Source organism: Fukomys damarensis, unplaced genomic scaffold (assembly GCF_012274545.1).
Source record: "Fukomys damarensis isolate Sample0158 unplaced genomic scaffold, DMR_v1.0_HiC HiC_scaffold_21, whole genome shotgun sequence".
NCBI classification, from domain to species: domain Eukaryota; kingdom Metazoa; phylum Chordata; class Mammalia; order Rodentia; family Bathyergidae; genus Fukomys; species Fukomys damarensis.
In genome coordinates, this window is record NW_022900933.1 from 2,594,000 (window position 1) to 2,612,700 (window position 18,701).

General features: G+C 43.7%; 1 protein-coding gene across 1 annotated transcript in view; it reads left to right on the plus strand.

Annotated features, from left to right (window-relative positions):
• The window catches only part of Arid4a (AT-rich interaction domain 4A), a 73,786-nt gene that overhangs the window by 38,259 nt on the left and 16,826 nt on the right, over positions 1-18,701 (plus strand). The window contains exons 11-19 of the mRNA XM_010641448.3: positions 1,859-1,931; positions 2,826-2,920; positions 3,095-3,192; positions 4,196-4,427; positions 7,232-7,488; positions 9,969-10,163; positions 13,717-13,801; positions 15,355-15,496; positions 18,104-18,697. Of these exons, the coding sequence (XP_010639750.1) occupies positions 1,859-1,931; positions 2,826-2,920; positions 3,095-3,192; positions 4,196-4,427; positions 7,232-7,488; positions 9,969-10,163; positions 13,717-13,801; positions 15,355-15,496; positions 18,104-18,697 (1,771 nt within the window). The remainder of the gene's footprint in view (positions 1-1,858; positions 1,932-2,825; positions 2,921-3,094; positions 3,193-4,195; positions 4,428-7,231; positions 7,489-9,968; positions 10,164-13,716; positions 13,802-15,354; positions 15,497-18,103; positions 18,698-18,701) is intronic.

An 18,701-nucleotide genomic window follows, 5' to 3' on the forward strand; every position in this document is an offset into this window, starting at 1 on the left:
TCCCTCCCCTCCCTCTTCTCCCTCTTTCCTTCTCTCTCCTCCTCTCCCCTTCCTTCTTTACTTCCTTCCTTTCTTTTTTTAATGAGTAAACTCATTGGTGTTTAAAAACCTTGCAAAAGCAAGATTTTAAAATTCACCTGTTGAAAAAAACTGCTGTCTCTTGATTAGAGTTAAGTGGTAATCTCTTTTAACTGGACAGTGATTACTAACTTTGTAAATTGCTGATTTTTGAGGCTTATCAGAACTTTGATGTACATTCCTTTGTAATTAATAATGCTGGAGGTATTTCAGTTAGAAATCATTCTGAATGGATGTCCTAAGAGAAAAAGAAAATAGAGAATAACTAAAACATTTTACTCCGTTTCCTTGATTGCCTCCTGGTATTTTATTATATATTTTAATTGACTATGTGCTTATTGATCTTGGCTGTTATTAGCTGTTAAAATTCTTAAAGGATAACATAATTTTAAAGTGCCTTTTGCCCTCTGGACACTGAACGATCAATATTTATTGCCTGAAAATTGCCTTTGCTTTCAAGATGGCTTTGCGAAGACAAAACTGTAAATTCTTGTAACACAAAAGAGCGTTGCTCTCATATTAAACTATGATCGTTTATATGGGGAAAAAAATCAGTGTTTTGTTTCTCCATGTTGCTTACTGAATTTTAAACAATTTTTCCAAATATGACTTTGTAAGTGCTCTTGCAGAAAAAAGACTGTTTTATTGAGACTATAATGCACTTTGGTTAGAGCCAAGAGCTTGACAGTATCAGAAGAGATCATTAGGTTTATATAATTAATAAAAGGTAGTGCGTACAGTTATAGCTTTAGGGAAAGTTGTTTCTTTCATTTTTCTTTATTTGAGACAGGATCTTGCTATGTAGTTCAGTCTGGCCTTGAACTCATTGTGAGGCTGGCCTCAAACTCACAGAAATCTTCCTTGCCCTCCTCCGGAGTCCTGAGATTACAAGCGTGTGCCACTTCACCTGGCCTAAAAGTTGTTTCTTAAAGAATGTTTTCCTTAGCCACACACACACCCCAATTAATAAATACCTAATCTAGTTTCCTTCCCCGGAAAATAGTTCTCATTGAGTTTTGTCAGGAGTTGCAAAATCAGTAGTCTGGGCTCCCAAGAAAGGCCAATGAGAAAAGCAGGGTCGCAGGACAAGACTGGCTGATGGGTACAGGGCTCGTTTCATTGCATGCAAAATTTCCGTAAAACACTGTACCATCCAAACAATAACTCTTTACCACTATGATGTTGTAATCTCTGATTGTATTCATTCATTCAGCATTATTATTTTTATGTAGCACCTTTGTCAATATTGTGCTGGTCTACCACCACATTTCTTTGCGCCACATTTTATTTTTATGGTTTAAAAAAAAAAATTAAGGGCCAGGGATTTAGCTCAGTGGTTTTGCCACCTCCCTCACAAGCGCAAGGTCCTGAGTTTGATCCCCGGTACCCCCCCCCAAAAAAAAGAAAGCTCGACACTGTCCCTCATTCCTGACCTTTGTCCTTGTGGCCTGAAAGGCGGTGTGAGGACGGAATCAGGATGGACGTTGTGTCTTCATAGCTGCATCAGACCTGCTGGGTTGAAGTGTGACTTAAACCGCTGAGGCAGAACTCATCCGGGCAGCAATAGCCTAGCATGTGCAAGGCCCGGGATTGGGGTGTTATTCCCCCGAACCTGAAAAAAGAGGAAAGACCTTTAGAAATCTGGCCTTGTATGATTGTGAGACAATTTAGATCTCCCAGCTTCAGTAAGGTTTTATCCCGTGTTAGGTTTGTGGGCATGAAGATAGCACTGTGCCTTCCTGTGTACTGCGGTGTACTTTCATGTATTTTCTCTTTGCAGCCTGAGGAAGAACTTGATCCTGAAGAGAGGGACAACTTCCTCCAACAGCTTTACAAGTTTATGGAAGACAGAGGTATTTTCAAGCTTTATAGTCATTTTTTTTACGGTCTACAAATGTGTATTGATAATATTATGAGTATGTCATATTTTATTGAAAGCCCAAGAATCAGTTCCATCTGATAATTGTTATGTACTTGGAATATAAAAAAACTTAATGTCTATTTTGAGTACAGAGATGTATGAAAGCAGTTTTGGTGTAATTAAGCTTAGTCTTCCTGGAACTTATAGAACCAAAAAATATCTTCGGAAGTGGAAAACAGCCAGTTATAAAGTGAATCTGATATACATTTATTACTAAATATTTATGGCAAGTAAACAAGCCTCGTCCTTGGTCTCAACAAATTAGACATAATGGGCGCTCAATCTCTTCCTGACTAGGATAGAATTTCTGTAGAAGTAGAAGAAATAGGACCATTATAAATCATCAGACTCCTTGACATTCATTAGTCCTAGAAAACCTTCAGATAAATTGGCTGTAGACATTCTGTGGCTGTCAAAATCATCCTTCAGATTATTGCCAATAGCTCTAGCATTTATGTTAACACAAAGCATGAACCCCACTCTGGAACTTAGAACTGTGTACTCTGGAACTTGCCATGATGCGTGTTTGTGCATCATTGAACCCGCAGCCACACCCAGCTGTCCCAAGGCTTCAGTTAGTTTCACCCACTTCCCTGGCAGAGAGGTGATTTTATTAGTGGTGGAAATATAGCACCCAGACACCCACACACACAAAGCTGCGTAACGAATATAGAGAATATTTATGTTATATTACATCACAAAATGTTCTTTAAATGTGTGCCTCCCCTGAATGAAATTAGGAGGGCTGGAAGTTGATTGCTTTCTTTTGACATTTGTGTTTTCTGTATGAATAAATACTTTATTTTTACCCTCTGGCATTAAAAAGGTACTCCAATCAACAAACCACCTGTTTTGGGCTATAAAGATCTGAATCTCTTCAAACTTTTCAGACTGGTTTACCATCAGGGTGGATGTGACAATGTAAGTGTAACTTTGCTCTTTGAAAATGTATGTGACGAATAGTGTACTTACTCATCTGATGTTGCGTTATTGTACGCACCTTAAATAATGATGCATTTTGTTAATGAATGTAGAACATTAGTGTAGAGATTTTTCCCTTTGCAAACGTTAACAAACTGAAACTTAACTTTCCAGATCGATAGTGGTGCTGTATGGAAGCAAATTTATATGGACCTTGGCATTCCGATTTTGAATTCAGCTGCTTCCTACAATGTAAAAACTGCTTATAGAAAGTAAGTGATGTAATGTATTAAAGAATACATATCTGCAGAAAACATTTTCCTTTTGATTTGTAAAAAAGTGAACAAATGTATTGGTTGGCTTCCCCACCGCTGAGACGAATAGCCGGTATACATGGCAGGAGGGAAGAGGTCTATTTTGGCTCATGGTTCCAAAGTCTCAGGAGGGAGCACCAGGGTGGAGGGCACGGCAGAGGACAACTGCTTCCCTCGGGGCACCCAGGAGCCAGGTGTAGGTCTAAAGTCACCCGCCGTACCCACTCTCCGGCCAGGCTCCACCTCCAGATGGTCCGGTAGCTACCTCAAGGTAGCCCGCCGATGGGTTAATGCCTTCACAATCTGCTCACCTCTGCAGGAGCCTCTTGGGTCCAGATGACAATCAGGATTAACTGACACAAGAAGTAGCCCTCTTAAGACGCATAAATGTGAGAGGAAGTGTATAAAAGGGTTAGGCTAGTAGATAGATGCTTATAATTGAAAGTTATTTCAAAGCATCTAGTGTATTTTACTCCATTTCTCATGTTACAATGATTTTCTTTCCAAACTCCAGATGTAGGCATTATTTCCACCCTGAAATTAAAATATACATAACATCAAGCAGTTTATTTGGGGGCAACTCATTTTCAAGTGCAAACTGTGATAGCTGCCAAGCGTGCTGGCCCATGCCTCTAATCCCAGCACTCTGGAGGCTGAGGCAGGAGGATCCCTATGAGTTCGAGGCCAGCCTGGGCTACAGAGGGAGACCCTGCCTCAAAAAAAGAGAAAAAAATACTGAGCTATGTTCTGTTATAAAGAGCTTAGGTTTCTCAGCATTTTCATTTGATTGGTATTTCTGTGTACAGTTCTATCAAGACACCCAGAAGTTAGTAACGTGGAAAACGTACTTCTGAAACAATGACCCAGATTCTTATCTTTTTGAGATCATATGTGTTCAGTAACATAATATTCAAGTTAAATGGAAAGACCAAGACTTACTAAAAAAATATTGTTTGCTTAGGTATCTCTATGGTTTTGAAGAGTACTGCCGTTCTGCAAATATTCGATTTAGAACCATTCACCACCATGAACCAAAAGTAAAAGTGGAAAAAAAAGACTTAGACGAATCCATGGAAGAGGCTGTAAAAGTAGATCAAGAAATGCCTTTAGTGGAAGTGAAGAGTGAACTGGAGGAGAATACTGATTCAAACAGTGAGAGTGAAAGAGAAGAGCTTGAATTAAAGTCTCCGAGGGTGAGTTTGAGGAGTAATTTTATCTGTTTTAAGCACTGCTTTCAAATTTTTATTGTGGACATTTTCAGATAGACACAAATGTGCTGCAGTGCACCTAGTTTATTTTGCGGAATGTAGTGCTTCAGCCAAACTGTAGCTTAGCTGTTTCTAAATATATCTCGCACCGTCCCCTGTACTATAAAAGCCTTTGTCTTGCTTTCCTGTGTCTGCCCGTGTCTCTGGTCCTCGGTCAATCTCATGTAACCCTTCGTCGGGTCTTCTGCTCAGATGTCACCTCGTTAGACCTCTCACTGGCCGCCTTCTCTAAAATGGTACCTCCCCGCCCTCCTGGGTGTTCTCAGGCCTCCCGATGTTTCTCTTCTCTGTACTTTTGCATTCTGTTAGGCTTTTTTTGTTTGTTTTTTTTTTTTGTCTCTTGGTCCCTCATTCTGGGGGTTAATGTGAGTGTGGGTGTGTGTGTGTGGGTGTGTGTTCAGCACTAGGGATGGAACCCAGGACTTTCACACTGAGCTCAGTCCCCCCATCTTTTTGAGACCCCTCAGCTGGTCTCAAACTTGCAGTCAGTTTGCCTCAGCTTCCCCAATTGCTGGGATTACAAGGCCGCACCACCATGCCCTGCTCATGGGCTATTTTTCTTCATGGACATATCCCAGGCACCTAGAGTATTGCCTGGCACACGACAAGTACTTATCAGAAGTTGTTGCACGAGTGAGTGTCCCCAGTCACGTGGTGTCCTCTTCCCTCTGACTTTATAGCACTGTGGACAGCTCCGGTCAGCTGCACGCTCTTTATCTCTAAGCTCTTCCTGTCCTCCTTTTGACACGTAAGAGCTATGGAGAAAGAGTCATCTGCCATTCTTCGCAGTGTTTGGTGAAGGCTTTGTGGTCACACTTATCACAAAAGTTTGTTTCCTGTAAAATGTCTTACTTTTCAGCGAAGTCAGAGTTGGTGAAATTACCTTTCTTAGTTGTCCAGAAACTGTTTTTACACTGACTGTTCTGTCATCTTGCAAGTAGAATCCTCCTGTGAATTTCATGAGGTGTCCAAACTGGTGTCTTTTGGGGTTTTCTTTTTGTTTCTTTGTTTTCAACTTTAACTCTATTTTTTGTATTGTGGTAAAATATACATAACATACAAGTTAGCATCTTAGCTGCTTTTAAGAGCCAGTCCACTGTCGCGAGGCGTCGTGCAGCTGTCCCCTCTGCTCAGCATCCATCTCCAGGATGGTCTCACTTGCAAAACAGGAACCCTCCACCTTTTTTTAGTTTTGTTTTGGTACTGGGCTTCGAACTCAGGGCCTTGCGCTTGCGAGTCAGGCTCCGGAACCACTGAGCTAAATCCCCTCCACCTTTTCAACAGCAATTCTTTATTCCTCCTTCCCTCACCCTATAACAGTCACCGTTTTGCTTCCTGTGTCCATGAGTTTGATACTCTGGACACATAAGAGAAATCGCACATTTATTGCTTCACTCAGCATAATGTCTTCAAGGTTCATCCACATGGCAGAATTTCCTTCCCTTTTAAAGATGAATAATACTCTTATATATTGTAGGGCATCTTTTCTTGTCTGTGCTGAAGACCTTTCCTGTATTGTGTAAGATGTCTACAGCGTACCGTCTAGTGTTAATGAAGCAAATTTATCTTCGCCAAGATTTTCTCTAGTTTATTACTACTACAGACAGTGTTGTAGTACATGCGTGTGTAAAAACATCCTGTCATGTATCTGAATGTAGAAGCCAGACTTCTGAAAAATGGGGTTTCTGGGACAAAAAAGGACGCAGACGTAAATTTGCATAGGTAACAATTGTTTTCATTCATTTACCTAACACAGGTACTAGGCGTGGTCTAGGTGTAAGGATACAGCAATGGAATTTAGGTTCTTATGCTTTACAGTAGAAGTAAAAAAAAAAATTTTTTTTTTTTTGCCTTTGAGGTATAAATAGCACCTAGGAACTATAGAAAAGTTTTCTTCCTGAGATACTAATTGTGAAGTGTTCTCTTGTTCCCTATGTGGCCAGCTCTTTTCTTGCACTCGCTGTGTTCCCTTGTGCTATCGTGCAGGGATACAGTTGGACAGGGGTGGAGAAAGTTCTTAAACAGGTTCCCAGCCTTTTGGGCAGTGGAGCCTGCAGGGACCGGGCAGAGGCCACCCGAGGTACGACTCATTCCTCTCTCCTGTGTGCCCTGCAGATACTTGCTCAGACCTGCTCACTGTTTTGCTGAAATAGAGTCACACAGTAATACAGTGGCACTGTGAAGTTTGTGTTAATAAACTGTAGAATTAAACATGACAGAGCTTTTAAAGAGGCCAGGACCTAGGGAGTGAATCTTATTAGTGTTGTTAAACTTTTGCAATTAGCATTTAGGGAATTTATTAGAAGTTTTTATTGTAATCAAGAAATATGAAAAATAGAATCAAATACAATGAACAAACAGGACTGATATATGGATGGATGGAGTTGCTATGTCCTTAGCCCCAGGAGAAAGTTTTGTTTTTTTTTTTTTGTACACTGTACCAAGGCATCGTGGTACATCTGGACATAATTAATAATAGAGGTTCATTCTTTCAAAAAAGAAGTAGCACCTGCCTCACCAAGTGCAAGGTCCCAAGTTCGATCCCTGACACCCCCCCCCACGAAAAAAAAGAAAGTACGTGTCGATCTCTTGGTTTTCAGGGTCTTGTCTCAAGCCAGAGACCAGACTGGACATTTTACAAAAGGTTTAAAGGAAACCTGTGTCTTTCCACTTTTTGTTTTCTCCCCTGGTAGTAATGACTATTTTCAAATTTTTATCTCCTCCACTAGGGACAAAGGAGAATTGCTCGAGATGCAAATTCAATTAAAAAGGAAACTGAAGAAGAGAAAACAGAAGACAAATTCAAAGATAATGATTCGGAACATAAGGATGTAGAAGATGACTATGACACCGCAGAGAAAGACGAAGACGGGCTAGTACTGGGGAGAAAAAGTACACCAAAGCCTAAAGAGAAGAAAGTCAGGAAGCAAGAGGGCTCCGACCGAGACTCAGAGGGAGAGGGTGCAGAAGCGAAGAGCCGAGAGAGGTACATTGTCTTACACTTGTTCTCCAGAGGCACCTGTCTCGGGCACGACAGCGCTTCGCTCCTGCTAGAAGTTCAGGGTTGAGGGAATGTTTTCTTACTGGGACTTCCGTTCCTTTGTCTAATGAAGGTGAGACACATTGTGAAGATGATGTGTATCGCCTTCCGGAATTGGAGAATACCCCGGTCGCACCATTTTAATAGCACTTGTGCCCTAAACAGTGGCCTCAAAGAAGGCTGCGCCACCCAGTCAAAAGAAAGGTCCTGCAGTTGACAGCAGGGAAGGGAGCTGGAGAAAGATGGAGGAAGTGGACAAGAGGAAACAGCGACAGCAAAAATTCCATTTTAAAAAAGGTACAATGTGGGAAAGCTAACAGACACGGGTGCACAGTACTAGCAGATGTTTCTGTGTGTTAGCTTTGTCTCAGACAGTTTTCTTTTTCAAGTTACTGTGTTAGAGTAAGTAGCATGCACCCCTGATTCGAGTTCGGAAGATACATTCTTGCCCCACATCTCACCAGTAAATTTGAGCCTTTTCACGTCCATCATGTTTGCTGTTGAGTGAAAATGGTTTTTCCCCAGACCGCCTATGTGTGGACTGAATTGACTTAAACGTAGCCGAAGGTTAGGCGGTCCAGCAAGGTCAAGGTAACGTCTGACCTGCTTGGAGGTGGCCGTTCCATAAGTGTCATCAGTGCATTCACTAAATTTTAGATAACACTAAAAGTGAAATATTAAATGAGGAATAGTAGTGTAACACACTTCCCTGAAAGTACAAGCTCTCCGCCCTAGTCACCTTTACATTTTATCAAGTGAGGCTAAACTGTCTGGAAGTTGGAATTGTGAAGCTACCCGTAGGAAAGCTGACCTGCTGAAACCTAACTATCAGGAGAGGTGTAGTTAGAAAAACTGGAATAATTAGTGAGCCGGAGAGGGGCGTAGTCTCAGTGCCAGCTAGTGCAGGAGTTACTAGAGTGACATGGAATATATTGGTAAAAAGGTGGAAGTTCTGTAGTGAAATGTCATTAGGGGTAAAGTAGTGGGGAGGCAGTAATTGGAGTTGAGCATCAAACAAAGTGAATCTGTGCAGATGAGTAATACATGGCCTTTAAAGGACTTTATACTTGATGTGCAAAGGGATCAAAGCTATACTTTGGAGAAAAATTCCTAGACAAGTATGCAGAATAATATTCTGATTGATTAAGTAAAAATGGAGTCTACCAATGGCAAATACAGTCTGCATTCTTACTCCAAAGTAGGAATCACAGAAGTGGGAAACTACTGAGATTTCTGTTTTAGTTCCTCTCGTAGTGTTTTGGCATTACCCCTCCAGGCAGTTATTGGAAGGTATACGGGGAGAGAATGCATTCCCACTGTAAATGGCTTGTCAAGGCTTCTTGGAGTCGTATCCCCTAAGGGCTGACAAAATTATGCCCTGTATTTATTGTAGAGTACAATATCTCTTCTTAAGCTTTGAGGCCGAAGCAGGAGAATCTCAGGTTTGAGCGTAGCCAACTTTTAACAAGTCTCCCACTCAAAATTTAAAGTCTGACCACAGAGATGGGAATGTAGCTCACTGTGAAGGCCCTGGCTTAAATCCTCAGTACCGTGTAAAAGACCAACCAGCCAACCTCTTGTAATACTTGAGTGGTTTTTGATGCAGTTCACATCTGAATACCCCCAAAGATGAGAATTTCCTCCACCGTCCCACACTGGGGATTGAACCCAGGCCCTTAGGTCTCTTTAGGCAAGCACACTACCGCTGAGTCACAACCACAGGCAACCTGGAGAATGTTTTGTAGCAAAAATGTTAAAAGTATTGTTGGACTTAGCTCTCTGAATCTCCTTGATATCTGATTATCATCAAATCAAAGAAGATCTGATGGGAGGAAAGTGGAAGAATAGAAATCAACCCAAATTAGTGCTGTTCAGTGTCAAAAAGTATCCTCGTCTTTACACATGTGTTGTTTACATGTAAACTAGCCAGACACGATTACTAAGGTAGACAGCCCTTGTCCATTTTTTGGAACTAAAGAAACCAGGCTAAGGGCTATTCTAAAATGGACAGAAAGTAATAATATAAAGTAAATTTCATATAATTTCATTGTAGGAAGTTGTGCAACACCTTTACATCATTTTCATATATCAGGTGGCTCTTCAGTATAAGTCCAAAAACTTTTTCAAAGCATATTGTTCCATTTTACTGTATCAAAAGTGACTTGTTTGGCTCCATGTCATCATTCACTGTGGATATTGATTGGCCTTTATGAAATATGGAATTCCTTTTGGTACAGTGCATAATAAATTCCCAAGTAGTCCATGAAAATCTTCTCCTTCTCCTCCTTCTTCTCCTCCTCCACTGACATGTTGTTAAGGTAATGCTTAGGTTGTGAATATTCTGCACCTTGGGTTCTTTTTAGCGTTTGTCATGTTTTTCTCCAGTTAGTTGCTATTAGCATTATCAATGTTATAACTTACTGCAGGGAAGAAACCGAGAGCAGATGTGACTCTGAAGGGGAAGACGAGGACGACGCGGAACCCTGTCTCACAGGAACCAAAGTGAAAGTGAAGTATGGACGAGGGAAAACTCAGAAAATCTACGAAGCCAGCATTAAGAGCACTGAGATCGATGATGGAGAAGTTTTATACTTGGTACATTATTATGGGTGGAATGTCAGGTAAGCAAGAAAGAAGTCCCTTAGTACTGGAACTGTTGAGTGTTGAGAAAAGATCAGCTGAAAGTTGTGAAGAGCCGAAGTAGATGGGGTGTGTACGTGTGGCGGGTACCGGCAGAACGTCCAAGCCTTGGACATCGGCATCGCTTGCCACACTCCGTCAGCTTCCGGGGAAAGGCGGCCAGGCTTGCTGCTGGTTTATGACTTGTCCACGGTGAGGGAGGTCAGGGAGCTGGGCGTCTAGGAGGTGCCGAGCGGCAGGGGACAGAGAGCCCCGGGTCCTGTGAAGCCGCTGCAGCCTGCGGCCCGGTGTCACGCCTGGAGCGCTCAGCTAGGCGGGCTCTGGGTCCTTTCTGAAGGAAAGCTGTGTCACGCGTTTCAGTAATTCTGGCTCAGTGAGTTCATGAAGAAGAATTGGAAAGGACCTCACTGTGGTCGTTTGTTAGGGCACTTTGGGGAAGTGGATGGAGATGAGACTGCTCTGATCCTGGGTGCTGTCAGGAAGCTGGGCTGATCTTCGCAGTCTTACTGGAAGGAGGATAAAAGCCTACATCAGGGTCAACACTACACCTAGCGAACAAGTCACAGTGACTCGTGAGGGGTAAAAAAGAATAATCGTTTTGGTGGCTTGGACACTTCCTGTCTCCCCCACACGTTCAGACATGATTAGGGACAGCCCTTTGCTCTGCAGGGCTGGGAGAGAACCTAGGAGCTCCATCCCTCAGCTGTATTTGCATTTGTTTTTGTTTTTTCCCGTTTGTATGTTTGTGTTTGGGGACAGGGTTTCCTGTGTAGTTCAGGCTGGCCTTTCTTTAACTTGCCATGTAGGCCAGGCTGGCCTCTGAATTTGGCACAGTCCTCCCCTCCCAAGTGCTGGGGTTACAGGCGTGCACCAGTCCACCTGCCTTTTTTTTTTTTTTTAACCTATCCTAGGCACAAGCACGGAATAGACTTCTCTGCCATTATTAATGTTCTGTGAAATCGAAGCACTCGTAGCGACACCAATGCCCAGTAGTATATTAGTTCCTCACTGCTGGGACAGAATAACCAGCACCCACAAGTAAAAGCAGGAGCGGTTTATTTTGGCTCCATAGTTTGTAGGGGTTGCAGTCCCTAGTCAGCTGGCTCCGAGGCAGGGCAGAGGAACCTGGCGAGGCAGAGAGGAAGCACAGGGATCAAGGGAGGAGGAGGGAGACACACCCTTCCAGGCCTACCTCCAGTGATCACCTCCGCCAGCCGGGCTTAGCCTCCAAATCACACAGAGCTGTAAACTCATGAGGAGACTCATCCAGTATCGGAGGCGCCATCATCCGGTCACTTCCCCAGCCCCCTCTCCCAAGCACATGCGACTTTGGGGGGCATCTAGAAATACACCCTAAGACCCAGTGTGATGCCAAGCCGAGTCCTGAAAGTCAAGGGCTGCTCTTCTTCCCCTTAGAGAATCGTGTGTGTTGGAAGTTTCGCTGTTCCCTGGTTCTGCTCGTTACTGCTCCAGGTTTCTGCACAGCCGAGATATATGTTCCATGGTGTCTCAATTCCTTCATCACCGAATTGGGGAGAATAAAGTGCCTGTTTGTAGAAAAGTTGGAAAAGAACAGTAATGCCGATGTTAACCTGTAGAGAGCTTACTGTTGGGTTTTGTTTTGTTTTTTGCTTAATTTGGCATCATTTTAAAGGTAATGGACTTAATACCTAGATTATGCATTGGTCCGTTTTCCGTTCTCTTGCCCACATGTTGTTGAATTTAGGGAGGAAGGACTCCTCCTTGCTGTGGCTCACTGTATTAGCAGTTGCAGCACTGTGTAGCTAGCTGCCTTCTCTTCTCAGATCCGATCCCCCCCCCTTACCCTCTTTGAGTGTCTCAGTTCTGCTTCCTGGAAGTTTCCCTGCCTGTCCTTGCTCATCTTTTTAATCTTGCCGTGCCCCGATCAGTGGTCGTTTCACGACCTGCTCAGTCTCATTGTCTTCCTCCCGAGTCCCCCGCTGCTTCCTCACATGCTTTCCCCAGCCTTCCGTGAGCCTGGAAGCTGCTCTGCCCATTGAGATGCAGCGCCTGCTTTCCGAAGGTGTTCGGATCTAAAACGCCAGCCCCGAAGTGTGAGGGGAGTCCCGGGACGACTGCTGGTGTTAGCAGTACCCCAGGATGTGTCGCTTGGACTGCGTCAGTGTGCTCTGGGCCGAGTTATCCCTGATCAGTCCTGGCCCTGGGAGATTGGCGAACTGAACAGTTAACCTGTTACCTCTGGATCGGTGCATACCTCTTACCAGGTTTACCAGGCTGACTCTTCCCAAATAAAGTGCAGTCCGGTGCTAGAGCCAGTCCTGTTTCAAAAGCTTTACATATTTCAAAAAAGAAAAAGAACTTTAGATATTGGATTAACCCAGCATTCTCAAACCGTATGTAGATATCATGGTACCATCGCCGCTGAAACTTGTGCAAATTGCCATTGTGGCCTTACTTTGCATGTTTCCATGGTATCTGGTTTGTAAAGTAAACTTATAGTTCCCAGACACATGAGTTTGTCAGCTTGGTACACGTTGTTTCTTGGGTTTTTTTAATTTTTTTGGTACCGGGGATTGAACTCAGGTCTTTGCCCTTGCAAAGCAGGCGGCAGAACCACTGAACTAAATCCCTCAGCTGGATACACTTTAATGTGAGGACTGCCTGTAGTTTTATTACTTAAGTATTCAGATCTTAGATTTTGATTGAATGCTGTAAATTCCTATACAACTGCATGCTACATATAAGAATTGTGATGTAGAGCTGTGTGTGGTGGTGTATGCCTATAATTCTAGCACTCCAGAGGCTGAGGCAGGAGGATTGGTGAGAATTTGAAGCCAGCCCGAGATGCATAGTGAGACCCAGTCTCAAAAACCAAAAAGAAAAAAAAAGTGATTTATTTCTAGTATTTTTAGGACGTTTAATTACTTGTCTCAGTCTAGTAACTTGGACCAGTAAGGTGAAATTCAAGAGTGATGTCAGTCTTTTTGGAAAAAGGTACAGAGGAAATGAGTCTTCAACTTGAGCTAAACATAACAAACTTACATAAAGAAGATCATGTATCTCTTAAAAAGTTCAGAGCCTTAAAGGTGACACAGTTCAGAACAAAATTTTTATTAGAAATACTAGAAGCTAGAGAGTTCTTGGGAGGAAAAGAGAACTTACAAATGATTTGCTAAGATAATCTGGAACCAATCACGTGGCAAATTTGGATGTACCTAATTTATCTTTATTCATTAATGGAATAAAAAGCAGTATGGAATATGCCTACAATGTCACATCTGTGGAAATTGTGGAAAACCTACAGATGCGAATAGCTGTGGCTCTTCCTCGGCATGAGTTGCCCGCACCTCCCTCTGAAGCTGTCGACTGTTAGGGAATGCAGACTCGCGGGTGACCAGCATAGCCGCGACACAGGTCCCCTGGACACCCGCCCCACGTCTTTCCCACCCCTGCCAGTCCTAGAAATGGATTCTTTATCTCACTGTTGTTTTTGTCTGGTGAATATATGTCAACCAGGGTGTTGCTGTGAAATGTTAATCTTTTGTTTTGAAGGTATGATGAGTGGGTGAAGGCTGACAGGATTATCTGGCCTTTGGACAAAGGTGGACCAAAGAAAAAACAGAAGAAGAAAGCTAAGGTATCTTTACAGGTTCATGTTCCTTTGGCTGGGCATAGGATTATTCCAATTGGATGTTTTCTGTAGGACGGGCAGTTAGAGGGTCCCCGGGAAGCAGACCCTGAGATGTCCTGTCCCTCGCGCATTGCCAACCCCCACGGAGTGCTGCATTCGTTAACAAAAGAAACGACCCTCTGTTGACACGGGGTTTACGTGGGGTCCGTGCACCCTGAGCCATGCGACACAGCAGTAGGAGTGGCCCTTCCGCGAGGTGGACAGGTGCCCGCGTCCTGGTATCGTGCGAGCAGGTCCATCGCGTGAATACCCTGTGCCCGGCCAGGTCTTCTCCCCACCTCTCATCACGCGCGCCACTGATACTTTGTTTCCTCTGTAGTTTGTCTTCATTGGTCATTTGGCTTCTAGCTTTTCCAGTTGGTTCCTCTCCTGAGAAGTGAGCTGTGGTAGTGTTTTTTTAGAGATCTTACCTTTTCACTGTAGTAATCATCTCAATAAAATAGTTTCTCTTCTTAACTCGGGAGCTAATAAACTATAAATTTTAAACACAATTGCGCGTCACTCTATGAAGAGTTGATAACCAGCAACTCAGGGGGCCTGGGTTTCAAACTTGTGCCCATAGAGCCTTTCTTCATAGGAAAAGGGTGAAGTCGGACTGGTAGCGCGGAACAGGGTGCTCGGTTCTCAGTAGGGATGTTGTAAACCACTTCTCTGCTGCTGGGGTGCTGCCCAGGGGTTGCTGAATTTGACGACCTGGAGACCCCAACCATTTTTTTTTTTTTTGGTTTTTATTTGTTTTTTATTTATTTTGGCCCTGGGGATCGAACTTGGACCCTTGAGCTTGCAAGGCAGGCGGCGAAACCACTGAGCTACATCCCTGGTCCCTGACCATGTTTTTAAAAATCTGAAATCTGGGCCAAGGTTGTAGCTCAGTGGTGTAATGCCTGCTTGGCAAGAGCAAGATCCTGAGTTCAATCCCCAGTACCACCCAAGAAAAATAAATGAAATCTGATTTAAATGTTGGGAGCAAAGAGTAAAATTGTAAACACGTGTGCTGGGCACTTACAGCCTTACCTGCACCCTCAGGCTCCTGCCTCTGTGCTGTAGGTTTGCCTGGTCCTTGTCTTTGGCAGCTTCTCTTTTCTATTGCTTTGGTTTTTTGAGACAGGGTCTCACTATGTAGTCGAGCCTAACCTGGAACTCACTGTGTAGCCCAGGCTGGTCTCAAACTCACAGCGATCCTCCTGCCTCAGCTTCCCGAGTGCTGGGTTTCCAGGCGTGTGCTGCCCTGCTGGCAGCTTCTGTAGCTCCAGCAGACAGAAGGGGCTGGGAAGGGCCCAGCACTGCAAGGTAATTGCAGTGTTCTAGACTGTACAGAATCAGAGTTACCTCCCTAGGTCTTCTTAACGAAGTCTTCTTAAGTTTTCTGTAAGCACAAATTAGGAGTCAACATACAGCTACTGACCGCGTGCGTGTGAATTATGGTTTTCCTGGGAGAAGTAGAATGTTTGTTTTCCCTAAGCCTGGCCTTTCTCACACATTTCCTCATTGTTACCCAGAATAAAGAAGATAGTGAGAAGGACGAGAAGAGAGAGGAAGAGAGGCAGAGGACGAAGCGGGGGCGGCCCCCCCTGCGATCCAGCCTGCCCTCGGGCCCTCCCTTTGGCCTGCCCACAGCGGCCCACGGTGACGGGAAATCAGGTATCGCTGCTGCTCCCCTCTGCCAGTCGGGGTGGAGGGTGCTTGACTTCGAGGGTCACCCAGTACCTGAGAGCCAGAAATAAGGCCGGGGATTTAGCTCAGCGGCTCCACTGCCTGCTTCGCAAGTGCAAGGACCTAAGTTCGATTCCCCGGTAGCACAAAAAAAAAAAAAAGTGGTCGTGCGCCACTTAACAGCGCACGCGTTCTGAGGAGTGCGTGGTCCTTGTGCAGGCACCACGCGTGCGCATGGCTGGCACCACCCGGAACGTCGCTGTGTCACGCCTGGCCATGCAGCTGCAGTGTGGAAGCTCTTAGCGCCTCACCCGGGTTTTCATCTCGTATGACTTAAACTAAAATCTAACTTGAAGCCCAAGCTTATTTTGCTGTATTTTTAAGTTTAAAATTTAGGAATATCTTAACCTTGGATATCTTTTCTTATAAATAGCTTAGAAATATTCCATTTTAATAGTGGGCCAAGTGCTACCGCATGGTCAAATACTGTATGCTTTATTTTCCTTTGAAGCATGCAACAATATCTCCTGTACATTGAGAGCTCTTCTAAGAACTGTCGACAAAGCTTGTATAGGTATATTTTGTTTTGTTTTGTTTTGTTTTTATTTTGTGAGTTGGGGTTTTGTTATGTACTCCAGCCGGGCCTTGAACTCACTATGCAACCCATGCTGGCCTCAAACTCATGGCAGCCCTCCTGCCTCAGCCTCCCAAGTGCTGAGATCACAGGTGTGTGCCACCATGCATGACGGTATAGGCACGTTTTGTGATGAGTATGGATGAAAATTATTTTATTATTTTTATTATTATCTGCTTTTGTTATTTTCTGCCTTTGTAATTTAAGACATTTTAAGTGGTCATCGTGTACAACATCCCTTTCCTCAAGGGAAGTGCTGTGCTGAACCACAGGTCTGCAGTAATTCATCTACCGAGTACTGGGTATGGGTTACCAGCAGGCATTGCTTCTCTTTACTGCCACCTGCTGGAATGTTGCCATAATACAGAGAGGCACAGAAGTTGGCAGATACTCCTAGGTGGCTTGTCCTTGTGCAGGGTACAAATTGTGCGGCTAAACATGGCAGGCTCGGTGCACGGCTCGGTTGGTTGGCGTGTGGTGCTGATGACTGCAGCAGCCTTATTGAACTACTTCATGAAAGTTTTTTTTTTTTTTTGGTACCGGGGATCGAACTCGGGTCATTGCTCTTGTAAGGCAGGCGGTGAAACCACTGAGCTAAATCCCTGGCCCCAGAGTTCATTTTTAACATGAGAAAAATGAGTTTTCTTTATGACAACCACAAAATAAAAATTTATCCACTTTTCACTTGGAAAATACGTTTGGCGTTTGCCTTTTTGAACTTCAGTATATGAGCATGATATGGGGAGATTGTCTACATTTCACAGTTCTTATGCGGTCTTGGGCTCTTACTTTATTATTTAAAAAATTAACCTAAAGGGAATGATTTCTTTTGCAAGCAGGTGGCTAGCCTGGACTTTAAGGTCTGTTAATAAGAAAAATATTTAAAGTTTTGAGAATCCGTGTTGCTCATTTTAATGTTTCTTTTCATAATTAAGTGAAATATTATATTCCTTTCTTAGGACACAAAGTGACCATCATACATATTAATCAGTATCTACTAGATCTAAGGTCAAACCATTTAAGATATTCATGTTTCATTAGTAGTCCTTTGATTTTTTTTTTTTTTTTAATGTGCCATGCTGTGGTCAAAATATAATACTAACGAAGATTACAAAGTAGCTACTTACACGGAATATTATACAGAATTGAATATTCTGTGTAATACATTTTCATACATTTTACTTTTAAATTCTTCCTAAAGTTTTGATACAAATGTCATGATTTTGTTTTGTTTTGGTTTTTGTTTTTTTGTTGTTGTTTTTTTTGGTTTTTTTGTTTTTTTTGAGACAGGGTTTCACTGTAGTTGAGACTGACCTGGAACTCACTATGTAGCCAAGCTGGTCCTAAACTCACAGCGATCCTCCTGCCTCAGCCTCCTGAGTGCTGGGACCACAGGCATGCAGCACCAGGCCTGACATGATTTATTTTATGTAGGAAATTTGATACTGAGAATTGAACTCAGGTCCTTGCACTTATGAGGCAGGTTCTGGCACCACTGAGCTAAATCCCCTAAATAGGAACTGTGCATTGGGACTTTTTTTTTTTTTTTCAGTTTTTTGAGACAGGGTCTCACTATGTAGTTGAGGCTGACCTGGAACTCAGGCTGGTCTCAAACGCACAGCGATCCTCCTGCCTCAGCCTCCCAAGTGCTGGGATTACAGCCATGTGCCACCACGTCCGGCTTGATTTTGTTTCTGATACACAGTCTCACTATTTAGTTCAGGCTGGCTTTGAACTTACTATGTAGGCCAGACTACAATTCACTGGGATCCACCTGCTTCAGCCTCCCGAGTGCTGGGATTACAAGTATGAACCACCACTCCCAGCTTGTATAGGGATTATTCAGAGACACAAGATTAAGAGGAATTTTTTATAAGTGATATTATCAAGACAACATCATAAGATTTTATTATAAAATTAATAATGACGATAAAAGCCTAATGCAGTATTTCCTTTTGCAGACTCTTGCTCTTCTGATAGTGAAACAGAAGACCCTCTAGAAAAGAGTTTGCTCAATGAAGAACTTTTTCCTGATAGTAAAGAAGAATTAGAAAAAGATGAAAATTTAAATGATGACAAACTAGATGAAGAAAACCCAAAGCTAGCTGGATATGTGCTAAAAGAAAACGATAGAACCGCAGCCCAGCCTTTAGAAACCCTGCAGCTGGAGGGTGGAGAGAACGAACAGATGGTGCAGCTCTTTGGAAACCAAGGGGAGGAAGTTAAGAAGGAGGCAGAAAAATCTCCAAAAGGCAAGGGAAGGCGCAGCAAGACAAAGGATATCTCCTTAGAAATGATCAAGATGTCGTCCTTCGAGCCTCCCGTGGACGCGCAGAGCCCCGAGTCGTCTTCCTTAGACGGTAGCAGCGGCGCCGCCGGCGAGGAGGCCGACCCGTGCGGGAAGGAAAGGAAGTTGAAACGGAAGGTGCTGGGACAGCCGTCCCCCGAGAAGAGGTCCAGGATGGAGAACGGCGTGGGCTGTGCGGCCTCGGGGCCGGAGCACGAAGGGATGCCGTCCCTCATGCCGTCCCTCACGGCCGAGGCCAGCCAGGGCGGCCC